Source organism: Rhodamnia argentea, chromosome 8, assembly GCF_020921035.1.
Source record: "Rhodamnia argentea isolate NSW1041297 chromosome 8, ASM2092103v1, whole genome shotgun sequence".
Taxonomy (NCBI): domain Eukaryota; kingdom Viridiplantae; phylum Streptophyta; class Magnoliopsida; order Myrtales; family Myrtaceae; genus Rhodamnia; species Rhodamnia argentea.
The window spans coordinates 6,044,194-6,056,528 of record NC_063157.1 but is presented as its reverse complement, the minus strand read 5'-3'; the positions used below and the strand labels follow the sequence as shown (position 1 = coordinate 6,056,528).

The following is a 12,335-nucleotide window of genomic DNA, read 5'->3' as shown; positions in this document are numbered from 1 at the left end:
GAAAGATCATTACAGGTTGCAAAATGCCTCCCTAGAAATATAAGTTGCCCGACCATGAAACGTCAAAGTATAACTATGTTAACCACATTGTCCACGGGATTATCACGGCAAGAGCTTAGGAGTTTCATTCACAAATCAGCATTTCGTACGCCGAGTTGAAGGGACGAGGAGGGAAATCAAGAAAGAGAAGACCGGGCATAAAATTATAACTGGGAACCGAAATTTTGCCAAGATGAACGCAGATTTTAACCCTGGAGAATCTCATATTTAGTACAGCTTGAATAGCTGTAGAACAGATAAAGACCGGTTATACATCACCTTCCTAAGTTTGAAAACCAGCAGTCCCATGTATTAATCATCCAATGTAGGAGCAGCAAATGTTCGGAAATCAGCACCGTCTCGCATACTTGGGTAGGAATAAGTTCAAGTTAATGACCCCCATTCCCTCTGATGCGTTTCCTTGTACACAAAGTATCATCTTTCACTTGCTTCCAATTTTAGATCTTTATCAGTGCATGATGCCCAGAAACCAATCCTATAGTGGCCCTTGCCCTTGGAATATGCTTCATAGAATCCAATCCAATCTGAGATGATCCGAGATGATGCTATTCCCAATACACCACGGAGAAAAATGCAAAACTTTCAAAAGATTACCACACCAGATGAATACTTTTGACTTACCTTCAACTCCCATTGCCCATCAAAAATCTTGATTAGCCGGAACAAGCTTCAACAGCTTGGCGAGATCATATGACTTGAAGTCTTTGCCATAACACAGACTTAAATCTAGAGGTGTTTTTCCATCCTGAAACAAATTAGCCAAGAACTATAATACGAAAGGAGATAGAACAGATTTAATCTTACACTGACGGCAAGTAAGCAAAATCAATTATGAACAAACACTGACGGTAAGAAGTGAAGCTACCAGATAGTCTTCTTCTTTTATTCATCAACAATTCATGCATAGTCAAACAAGTCACAGGCTTGAGGCCCCAAGAATTATCTAAAGTACCAAAGTAGACCCATAAACAAGGCCACCTTTTAGTAAGTCATTTGTTCATGGTGTTGAAGAGTTTATCAAGATACCTTATTTCTTCTGGTTTTATCAGCTCCATTGACCAACAAAATTTTCGCAATATCTCTACTTCTACTCTGCATAGAGATGTGCAGCGGAGTCCATCCTTCCTGTAAAAAGACATTAAACATAGGATCATAAGGATTCATAGAGATTCATATTCACCAAGAAGAGGAATGAATACACAAAAGAAAGCTAAGCCATACTCACATTATCTGCAACATTAACATCAGCCTTGTACTTGATGAGTAGCTTCACGGTTTGCATGGCACTTACCTGAACAGCATAATGAAGCGGCGTAGCACCATCCTACCACAATATCAATAAGCAAGACCGCCGTTGCATCAGAACACACGAGTAATAGGCCGGAAAATCCTACAGAGATCCAGAACAATGAAATGAAGTCGCGCACCTGATCTCTAGCACGAGGATCAGCACCTTTCCTCAGCAGATGACTAATAACAGCCTCCTTTTTGCCAATTATTGCCCTGTGCAGGGCAGTAAGACCATACTGCGGACATAAACCCATCAAGCGTCAATCTGAGGGGACAAAAAAGAGCGTAGGAAACGAACCGGGGAGATCCTAAAACTTGCCTCATCGACAGTATCAATATCAAGACCATTTTCAAGAAGCTTGTCCATGAAAGGTATCTGTCCAGCTAGCGCAAAAGTATGAAGGGGGTTCCATTTTGACTGAGAACATGAAATGAAAACTAGCTAAGACATAGCCCGATATGCCAATTGTGCCGGATTAAGACAGGAAGATGTAAAACTTAAACTCAAGAGAATTCAGACAGCTTAAACAGTCAATGCAGTGCCAAAGAGATCAACTGTTGATCAAAAGAACTCGAATCCGAGTGTATTAACTTTTACCGTCGATATTTTTGCCAAATTAGGAGTGGGATTGTCACGCAGAACAGCTCTTTCCTCTGGTCCTAAGAGCTGTTCAACCTCTGCAACAGCAAATTAAACACGAAAATGATCAACGGGTCCCCACTAAGAAGATGATGAAAACGGGAAAAAAAAAAAAAAAAAAGCAGAGAGAACCCCCAAAGGCTATACCTTTCACCAATTCCTCCTCGTACTTGTCCGACGAAGACACCCCAACGCCGGAAGAAAGGCCCGCGACGTCGTCCCCGTCCTGTTCCCAGTCGCTCTCGAAGTCCAAGTCGTCCTCGCTCTCATCTTTTTCTTCTTCCTCGTAATCACTGCCGCTTCCGTCGTCGGGGTCTTCCCAAACGCCTAGTTGCGGGGTCTTCGAGGAAGAACCTCTCTTGGGGTTGAATGCATGCGCTACTGACACGAAGAAAAGCGAGCGCCCTCTTGTTGCTGCGGCGAAATAGGAAGTTTCGGAGGCAGTGGAACTGAATTTTGAACGAAGAACCGAAGCACTTGGAGGCGGGAGACATCTGTAGTCCAGGAAGGACATGGTGGAAAGCCGAGAAGCCGCCATTGCCGTTTGGTTTCTAACTGTTCGACAAAATGTCACAGATAGAGAGGGGAGCGCTGCGCTTTCTTGGCGCGACAGAACAAAATCCCCGCTATCGTAACTAAACCTCTTTAGACAACTTCATGAGTAACTACGGTCGGCCATTTTGTTTCATGAAAAACTTTATTTGCCTCGACGATGAAAAATTAATGGATCAACAAAACGTATTTTGCTTGGAACAAAAACAGTAAGTTTAGATCTTGAAAATGACTTCCTTAAAAAAAAATATATTTTCTCGATTTTTTGCTCCCTCTCCAAATGAGAAGAACATGTACCCAATAAGCCTCATCAATTTTTTTCTTTTTATTTATAAATCTTGTCTGTCATCTCCCTATTACAATCCGAAAAATACTGACATATATAGCATTTCACGAATATCATTCCGTAATTATTTCCCTAATTTCTTCTCGATTCTTGTCATTTTAATGAATTACAGAATAAAATAAAATAAAATTGTTTTTATTTCATTCTGTTTTCTCGGCTTTTATTCCCAAAAAGCAAAATTCATTGACTCAAAAAGAGAATTTTAAATCCCGTTAGTATTGAATCCAAAATTCTTTCTGTTGTTTCGTGGTAATATATGGCTGCCGCTAGAGCTGGTCCGAAACAACTGATTCTTGGCACAGCGTGCCCATCCATTCTAAAGCTAACATCACTCGGTAAAATAGTTTTTGCCATCACTTCAAAGAACGATCAACGGAAGCATGAGAAGGCACTGGTTATTGCTTCCTTGCACTTATAATTGGAGGTCCAACATGATTCTCCACTTCAGAAATCAATAACTAAGTTTTCATTACTTATTAACATACCCAAAGACAAAAGAATCATCGACAGCACCGCGTTGGAGGAAGAAATTGGCAGTCTGCATAATTTACATGTTAGTACTCCTTTTGCCAACACATGATGCTATTGCAGTTTCCCCTTGTGGCAATGTAAAGTCCCAAGCAAAAAGTGCCAACTCTGTCTCTCTCTCTCTCTCTCTCTCTCTCTTTCCACAACAATCTGAGGGCACAATCAGGAAGCCGCTGAGGGCTCCATGGTCCAGCTATTTCCTGCCACAATCCACTTCGACTTGACCATCTGCAGATCAACAGAAAAAGCAATTTTAGTTACTGTCGAGATCGAGTACGACGCCCCCTTAGTCAGATTCATCATAATCTCAGAGAGAACAAAACCGCACCCTTGAGATTAACAGCTAGATTCGCCTGAGCATCGGCTTCGGAGTTGAATTCCTAGCAAATGGGAAAGAGAGCCTTTCACGATGAAATCCGAGAAAGGTTGTTCGTGCACAAAATCCTATAGTGTAGATAACATTCAACATGAGAGGAAAGATTCGCGTTTGTACCCTACGAACATGATCAATCTGAAAAGTGGTAAACCTGTCCTTGAGCTCTTTGGCCACCTTACACAGATCGGCCATATTCTGGTTCTTTAGTTTCCATTTTCCCTGAATCTGTTGCATAGGCATTTCTTTAAGGAGAGAGCGGAGGAATAAAACATATAACTCAAGAGAATAGCAGGCAAGAGAAGCCAAGCATCCAAAGTGCTTGAGCAAGACTCTTAACAGAAATTGCTGTTGCGCAAACAAATTTATAAGGCTCGAGTAAGCAACTTCACTAACAAGCATCAAGCATGCTAATAATAAATACATGCCTTTTAGTTGCTCAAGCATTTTTGTTATACGAAGTACTTCAAGAGCTCACAGCTCAATGGTCCAAAGTCTCAGCACATACAGAAAGGATTCTAAGAGATGCTATCTTAACAATTCAAAAGAAATGGAGCCAACTTACAATTACACTACTCCCAAAGAAAAAAATCATATGAGTAATCCAGGGAAAAAAAATTATTGAAGAAAAATTCAAATATAAACACCACAGTATATTGGTAAAGGATGAGGGGACATCAAATGAAATGACAAACCTGCATACAGACAAGCATTGAATCCCCATGGACTTGAATTTTCTTAAACCCTTTCTGTAACGCATGTCTCAATCCCAGAATTAAAGCCCGATATTCAGCAACGTTATTAGTTGCGATTCCCACACCTTCACGCACCCGCCAAACCTGCCAAAAACTCGGGGTCCAGAGAAGTAATTGTAAAAGCAAGGAATATAAGATTGGGCGATCCAAGTGATTGCATACCAAACTCCCATCATCAGCACGCAGGACAGCTCCTGCACCAGCCGGTCCAGGGTTTCCTCTTGAAGCTCCATCAAATTGTAGAGAGCAAGAACTCTGCTAGGAAAAGCAGAAAGGTGAGAGAGAAAATCTATTCACCATATGGTAAAGATACAGCAAACAGAAGTTCTTAAAAACACATGAATAGATACAAAAGCAACACAGAATACATATTAAAGTTAAGATTTAATTCTAAAATGGCTAGAATATTTCTGAAGTGGAAAATTTTCTCCAGTGGAACTTACTGTTCTGCTTTACATTTTCAGATAAAGGTACGATTGATCCAAAAACAACAGCAACACTTTTGCCAACCTGGCTTTGAAAAGTTAACATATGATGACAAGATATGCATGAGAGAAGTGTTTTTCGGTCTGTGACCTACACAAGTGGAAGAAACTGGCTGACTTGCAGTACCATCATTTAACTTCAAATGTTTGCTCTGACAATTGATCAAAGTTGGACCGACTGCCTGCAGTTAGACAAACAAGACATAGATCAACCAAGCTACTAAGCATACGATAAAGCCAAACAGTGAGGATCAGGACAAGTATGTTGAGCTGCCCATACTTACTCAAGCTAAATGGGAAGTTCAAACTCCAAAACGACATGCATCACATACCCTTACAACAGAAATCCAGAAACACAATGCATAAGGTTCATCGACCAGGCTCTTAATTAAAAGCATAATGCCGACAAGTATGGTAAGGAAGCTTGTTTCCATTGTTAATCATATGCAGCAATCGAGAGATGAGCTTAGGGATCAACTCTAGGATGTAGGAATGATAACTTAAAGTACCAGTCCCAATATTCCAGCCTGGCTTCCGCCTGATCTGTTAACTGTTGAGCTATGTGTTCTTATAAATGTGTTCTTATAGCCTAAGTATCAGTCCCAATATTCCAGCCCGGTTTCCGCTTGATCTGTTAACTGTCAAGCAATGTGTTCTTATAAATGTGCAGCTTCTCAAATAATTATTGTCCATCCAATAGGCTCGTAATTTAAGTAATCACTCTAAACTACTGCAACTCCATGTGGCACCAGACATGAAAATTTCTAGACGCCAACTGAAAAGTCACGAATAAATTTTTGATAAACAGTTTAACTCACCATGTCCCACTGAAGCGCTTCCGCTGATCTCTTTGTAGGCGGTGCCTTGTCAGACGATGCTCCTCTTGAAGAGGCTGGTTGCTAAAGGAAAATAATGTTGAAGTACCAAATTAATCAAGGAGAATAAACAGTAAGTTTCCATCATATCTCCGTTCAGTGAGCCGACAAATAGTGCTCTCTACTATTGGACTTTCATGAATTCATGTCCTAAAAGAACACACAAACAAAAGATTCTTAGTCTTGGACCGTGCTATGATAGTCTGTCAATCGTACCAGGCATTTTAGGTCTCAGACACGAAATAAGAAGCTACTAAGGCTACAAGCAATCACCTAACCTAAACAACCAAATAAAAGCTTCTCTCCATTAGGGAGAGCCTGAAGATGAATAAATAAAAAAGAGAAGTGAATGACGAAAAAGCGGCATTCTAATGTAATTCATTATTTGACCAAAAAAAAAAAATGTAATTCATTAACAACAGCCAAACCAAAAAATTAACTGAAATTTGACACCTCCACCAATTAGGCTAATTCATCCCCACAATGAAGCATTTCAAATTACTAAGAAGCACTGATAATTTTTGCTATCTAACCTGAAATGGGCAAGGAACAAGTTCACCCAAAATAACATTTTTCAAGTCGGCGGCACTAATAGTATAAGAAGCATTCTTAAGACCATGTGACCTGAGATATTCCTCTGCCTCCTCTGGAAGACCATGGCCCTTATACACACTCACGGATGGAGAATGTACCTACAAGGAGGAGGAAAAGATCTCATTTAAACAACATGCAAAACCATTTTTACGCCATAGCACAAGATATTGATCATTTCATTTATCTTTGAGGCGGCGCAACCGTGTTAGATTCTGCTCTCACAAGAAAACAATAGAAAAACCAGAGGAGAATGAAGTCTTGCAGATGGCAGGACTAAGTCAAAGAGAGGTTGGTTGTCTGACCAGCAAAGTGGAGAATGCCCAGCAGGATTAAAGACACCTCAGTAGTGAGCTCACGATATCTTAAAACCCAGCGAAGAATTCTTGAACTGGAACCAAATCGAAGACTTAAGGAAATAGATTGTTCCACTATACCGCATCTTCAACCAGACTCAATGATCCTAAGATCAAGCATTGACATATCACAATATGCACCTCGACAACCAAAAACTGCGGCCAGCACAAATTATAACACGAGAAACTACAGCCCCGTAGATGCAGGGGTTAATGTGCCAAAGTGTTTCTGGCTATTTTTATCGGTGGACCACCCGCACCGGTTGGTGAACACCATATGACTGCTAAATGAAGGAGATCACACGGGAGGCGCTCTATACTCTAGGAACATACAAGTAATGCGGCATCAAATGGAATTACACTGAAACTATTCAGCCTTTAAGTACACGCGTGAAGGGCAGTTCTCCTTCTCCTTGTGTAAAGGCCTAAATTCAAATGGGTGCCCGGTAACACATGAAGAAAGCTTAATACACGAAGAAAACTCTTAAAGCAATGAACTTCACTCAAGACTATGCACAAGCAACAGGGAGTTAGCGTGGAAAGAAATTTACCGAAGATCCAGCTTGAGCTGGGCAATCGCTCAGACTCCTGTAAATGCCAATCAAATCCCCCTTCCTCACAACGTAAAATGCGTCCTCGGCTCCCTTTTTCGACATCGCCCAGTGTGATAAGGCTCAACTCGAGTGACAACTGCGCCAGCCCAAGGACAACTCACGATCGTGCGGCTAATACGAACAGCTTTGATCTCAGTGGGTGCAGAAGCCCTAGCAAAATGAACAAAAGCAAACTAAAAAAAAAAAGAAGATAGAAATTTCGACAAAGAAGAAGCAATTCTGGAGCGAGCGACTAGGGACAACTCGGACCGAGCGCGGCAAGAAACAGCGACGGTGGCTTTTTCCCAGTTCCGGCCGTAGTCGCAGTCGACGGTGGCTTTCAGTATGAATTGGTAAAAAATGACTCTCGTTGGAGAAATAAAAATGCTCGCGCTTTTTCCATTGCTGACTTTCGCACTTGGTTTTTTTTTTTTTGGTCGAAATTTTTAAATGTGTTTTGACCATTCTATTTTGAAAAAAATCCAAAAAAAAGCCTAAAATCCTCTTATTTTTTCAAATAAAGATTTCAAGTGAATTATGTTTTAAATAAGAACCCAAAATAACATAGTACGTTTCATTTAAAGGTCCGAAGTGGTCATAATATTTCAAAAAAAGGGTCCGGCCCGAAGGGCGTTTTCGTCATCTCACATTTTAATTTTTTTATCCATTTTTTTCTTTTCCCCGATTTAAAAAAAAAATGCCACACATAGGTAGGAGGTTGCCCCTCCCGCCTGTGGCCGCCGACCCACCGCCGGTGGGGGGTTGGCGGGCACGGCGAAGGCCGGCGAGGTCGTCGACGACCCCGCCTGTCAGAGGTGAGGGCCTCCGGCCCTCTCTCGAATCTGGGTGAGGGCCGGCGGTCCCCGCCCGGATCGAGGGCCGCCGACAGCCGCTCGGGATTGGGCAAGGGTCACCTTGACGAGGGCTAAAGGCCGTCACCTTTGGCCGGTGACTCTGCCCGCCTTTGCCGCCTTCCTTCAGTGGGGTGGTGGCCATAGGAGGGAGGGCTGCCCCTCTCGCTCGTGAAAGTCCACTTTCTCTTTTTTTTTTTTTTTTTGAGAAAACATATAACAAAAAGTATAATAAAAAAGAAAAAAATTAAATAAGTAAAAAGACTAAAATGCCCTTGAAATCAGACCCTTTTTTGAGATTTTATGGTCATTTCAAGCTCTTATTTGAAATAATATTCACTTCGGGCTCTTATTTAAGAAAATGATGGCATTTCGGGCTTTTATTGAAACATGGTTCACTTTGTGCCATTATTTGAGAAAACATAAGAACTTCGAGCCCTTTTTTAGATTTTTCCCTTCGATTTTCGTGTGACTCATTATTTTTTATATAAATATATTTGCATTTTTATTTATTATTTTGTCAACTCTTTTAGAAAAAATTTCAAATAAAGACATAAAGTGTTTTCTTTTTCTCAAATAAGAGTCCGAGATGAACCTTATTTCAAATAAAAATTTGAAGTGTTCTCATTTTCTCAAAAAATAGCTTGAAATAAACTTTGTTATAAATAAGGGCCTAAAGTGATCGTGGAGTTTCAAAAAGGGCATGATCTTAAGGACATTTTTATCATTTCCTTTTCTTTGATTTTTTTCTTTTTCTTTTTTCTTTTTCCTCTTATTATTCTTTTAATAAATTAAAAAAACGCAGAGGCAAGGGAAGGCCAATGGGGTCGCCAGCACCTCGGCGAGGGCTAGCAACCTAAGGGGGCCTAACCCTCTCTTTGTTCTAGTCAATGGGGTTGCCGACCTTCACCAAAATGACGAAAATGCCTTCTCCTCCCTCCTAAGTGTTCCTTTTTTTTTTCAACTTTTTTAATTTAAAAATAAATAGAAAAAGGAAACAAATCAAAAAATCAAGAAGGGTAAATGACAAAAATACCCTTTAGGGCAAGCCCTTTTTTAAGACTTCATAACCATTACGGGCTCTTATTTGAAAGAACTATACTACTTCAGACCTTTATTTGAAACAATGTTCCATTTACGCTATTATTTGAGAAATTAAAAGCGCTTTGGGTCCTTATTTGAAATTTTCCAACTCATTTATTTCATTTTTTCTTTTTTTTTCTTATGGGTCTCACTTTTCTCCTTATCCTTCTTCTTCCTTTCCATGCCTCCAGTTTCTCTATTCTCTCCCTCCCAGGGCATTTTCTTTGTACGCCTCTCACTCCTTCTTCTTTCGGAAACCTCAACGTCCTCTAATGTAATTTGTCCTCCACACTTTTGCCGGCACTGGCATTGGGCTCACCAGTGATCTCCTTAGAGCTCCTTTTCTTTGCATGCAAGCTCTTTTTGCACAATGGAAGGTAATATTGAGAAGCACCGCTTCTCTCTACAAGTATCAGTAGATTGATTTGGGCTCGAGGGTCCAATCACCTCGGTCAATGATATTAGGTAAATGAGCTTGCATATGATGTAAAGCGAATGGAAATCATTACAAACAGCTTTAGTAAAAATGGGAAGAGAGGGAAGTGATGGTTTTTAATATTACCTTCTACGGTGCAAGAAGAGCCTGTGCGAGGAGAAAAGGGGGGTTGCCGGGGAGGTCACTAGTGAGCCCAATGTTGGTGCCGGCCAAAGCGTGGAGGATGACAAGATTAGCATCATAAATAATAAATAAAGTACGCCGAGGTTTTCGAAAGAAGAAGGAGAGGGAGATGTATAGATGGAATGCCCTGCGAGGGAGAGAATAGAGAGAAAAGAAAGAAAGAAAGAAAGTCAGACCCATAAGGGAAAAAGAAGAAAAATAAAAAATAAAAAAGGAAGGATGTAAATTTATACCAAAAGTGATGGACCAAGCAAATGATAAGATGATCAAAACAAATAAAAAAAGAAGTGTCAAAGTGACAAGTGGGATGGAAAAAGTGCAAGTCAAGAAATATTTGACACGTCAAATCATACATTAATTTTTCATAGATTTTGCAATTTTTAAAATTCTCTTTTTGGGTTTTTTTTTTTTCCTTCCGAAGGTTTTATGGCCGTGCACAAACGGACCCCTCGTACCCTATCAAATCTTTTAAAAAAGAAGATTATAAACTTATCCTTGGTCTCGGAACTCATTCATTATATTTTAGCCTTTCTTTTGTTGACTAGATTCTCAAAATATATCGTTTTTCCAATTATGTTAAAACTATTGACGAATGTGCAAATGAAAATATAAAGTAGATTATGAAATGAGCCGCGCGTAAACACTATAGAGAGTAATTCATAATGTGCATGGATTTTTAGGTGGCCCATCGTGTTGTGGCCTCGAGAGAAAGACGAGGGAGCCACTAATGATTCACTATTCCTTCTGGTGTTATGTGTAAATATTGAAGCATTCTCGTAATAAGTATGTTTACTAAGAAGCCATAACATAATTCCTTAAGTTAGATTCTTTGAAGGTTCTCGAGAGTTGCAAGTGATGTGGGCGTGGGCATTCAACAATAACTCAGTCGTGTTGGTGTTATCGTTAACAAATCCATTGACTCTCTCTAATAGAAAGACCCCAAGTGAAAAATGAAAATCAGAGATGTGCACGATCCCTTCCTCAACTTTCCTAGCTTTCCAACGATAGTAGCTAGATGAGAAGTTAGTAATGGCATAAAGAGATCTTTTCACTGACACTGATATCGCCTTTCATAAAATCTTTACCATAGCTCGATCTTTATCAAAATCCCAAACCCTTCGCCTGGACGCCCATTCAAACCCTGCACGTCCACAAACATTCATTCTCGCTCAATCATATTTTTTCAAATAGATCTCCCTCTTCTTTGCCAGGTGAACTTTCCCGTGCTAAACTTCAAGCAAGTTACCCCATTTTTTACTCCATCATGTTGGGGGAAAAGGAAAAAATCGCGAACTCAGACTTAAGCACAAGCTCTGCTCAGATACAAAGTTTCCATCGCAGCTGCTGGATGAGAACGGGGCAACTGTAGTTTCTTGCGAAGTAGAAAGAAAAATGAAGTCTACAGAATCGAATCCTTCTCAGTCTGGACACGAAAGTGTAAAGGAAAGTTGCATCCGATGAGCCATCAAAAGATGTCAGAGAGCATACAACTTACACACAAACTCCAACCATGATTTCAGAGTTGATATGGCTTCTCATATCTCCAAATCCCTCCCGCCAAAACACACTGAACATCAAAAGTATTTGGAGTATGCTTTGGGGGGTAACTATACTGCAGAACAGATATACATCAAGCACAGCTCCTGCGGACAGCAGAAATGTAATGCATCCACACTTTCTAATGGCACAAATTCAGCAGCTCAATATAAAGTTGAAGTCATATCAATATGGAACATAACAGTTGCAACAGCAGGAGTTCCGAATGCCAAACTATGACGTCATTCAGAACTTTCTCAAATTCCGTTGAACAAGTGTATAGAGCAGCAGATGGTGCTAAAGAACCGGGTCATTTGTTTGAGATAGCGATTTTGAATATGATAAGTCACAATTAAAGACAATAAAACTCCTAGATGTCAGAACCGTGTTCATCATACCTAATGGAGCTCCAGCAGAGTACCACTGATTTAAAAAATGAAGCCTTTCAGAGATGAATGTTGGAAGTTGGGAACGGCAGGCCTTATTGGCAGGCATTTGCAAAATTCACCAAGAGAAAGGAACAGGTGATGCATTGGATACAAAAATTAAAAACCCAGTATGGAGACAGAACTGTTAAGAAAAAGCCGAAAGATGAGCCAGGCAAAGATGAAGAAAATGAAAAAAAAAAAAAAAACCGTTTCAAGGGACCTTTGGTTTTCCCTTTTTCTTCCATACGGTGTAGCTCTCCAATGAAGGACACAACTAGCCCATTATAGGCATGCAAAGATGGCTGATAGAAAGCAGCAGACTGCTTGTTAGGTGCCACTTCATCAAGTGGCTAGTTGATGCTAGGCACAAAAAT

The 12,335-nt window shown here is 40.3% G+C and overlaps 2 protein-coding genes across 8 annotated transcripts; both read right to left on the bottom strand.

Annotated features, from left to right (window-relative positions):
* Positions 1-182: 182 nt before the first annotated feature.
* On the bottom strand, positions 183-2,603 carry LOC115741377 (ankyrin repeat domain-containing protein EMB506, chloroplastic). 4 transcript variants are annotated; one of them, XM_030675252.2, is made up of 8 exons: positions 2,138-2,603; positions 1,949-2,028; positions 1,670-1,768; positions 1,488-1,586; positions 1,286-1,384; positions 1,087-1,185; positions 680-805; positions 183-551 (listed from the first exon to the last, which is right to left on the bottom strand). In XM_030675252.2, exons 1-7 carry the CDS (start codon positions 2,526-2,528, stop codon positions 701-703), a joined length of 972 nt encoding a protein of 323 aa, XP_030531112.1. In that variant the 5' UTR covers positions 2,529-2,603; the 3' UTR covers positions 183-551; positions 680-700. The 4 variants fall into 4 exon arrangements, with proteins under 4 accessions (XP_030531112.1, XP_030531110.1, XP_030531111.1 ...); XM_030675250.2 differs by having other exon boundaries at positions 183-584; positions 682-805; XM_030675251.2 differs by having other exon boundaries at positions 183-563; positions 682-805.
* Positions 2,604-3,331: 728 nt separating this feature from the next.
* On the bottom strand, positions 3,332-7,708 carry LOC115741300. Of its 4 annotated transcripts, none has more exons than XM_030675143.2 (9): positions 7,403-7,708; positions 6,438-6,596; positions 5,848-5,928; positions 5,125-5,214; positions 4,707-4,799; positions 4,485-4,628; positions 3,944-4,017; positions 3,745-3,796; positions 3,332-3,644 (listed from the first exon to the last, which is right to left on the bottom strand). In XM_030675143.2, the coding sequence occupies exons 1-8, from the start codon at positions 7,505-7,507 to the stop codon at positions 3,760-3,762; spliced, it is 783 nt and encodes a 260-aa protein (XP_030531003.1). In that variant the 5' UTR covers positions 7,508-7,708; the 3' UTR covers positions 3,332-3,644; positions 3,745-3,759. The 4 variants fall into 4 exon arrangements, with proteins under 4 accessions (XP_030531003.1, XP_030531001.1, XP_030531004.1 ...); XM_030675141.2 differs by having other exon boundaries at positions 3,910-4,017; positions 5,125-5,211; XM_030675144.2 differs by lacking the exon at positions 5,125-5,214 and having other exon boundaries at positions 3,910-4,017.
* Positions 7,709-12,335: the final 4,627 nt, after the last annotated feature.

Coding starts and splice junctions, on each gene's coding strand:
- LOC115741377 (XM_048284539.1), bottom strand. CDS start 2,528: ATGGCGGCTTCTCGGCTTTCCACCATGTCCTTCCTGGACTACAGATGT. Junction 1,769..1,948: donor ATTTGGCAAAAATATCGACG/GTAAAAGTTAAT, acceptor TCATGTTCTCAG/TCAAAATGGAACCCCCTTCA. Junction 806..1,086: donor ATAAAACCAGAAGAAATAAG/GTATCTTGATAA, acceptor AATTTGTTTCAG/GATGGAAAAACACCTCTAGA.
- LOC115741300 (XM_030675141.2), bottom strand. CDS start 7,507: ATGTCGAAAAAGGGAGCCGAGGACGCATTTTACGTTGTGAGGAAGGGG. Junction 5,929..6,437: donor TTGTTCCTTGCCCATTTCAG/GTTAGATAGCAA, acceptor ATTTTCCTTTAG/CAACCAGCCTCTTCAAGAGG. Junction 5,212..5,847: donor AAGCGCTTCAGTGGGACATG/GTGAGTTAAACT, acceptor GTCTAACTGCAG/GCAGTCGGTCCAACTTTGAT.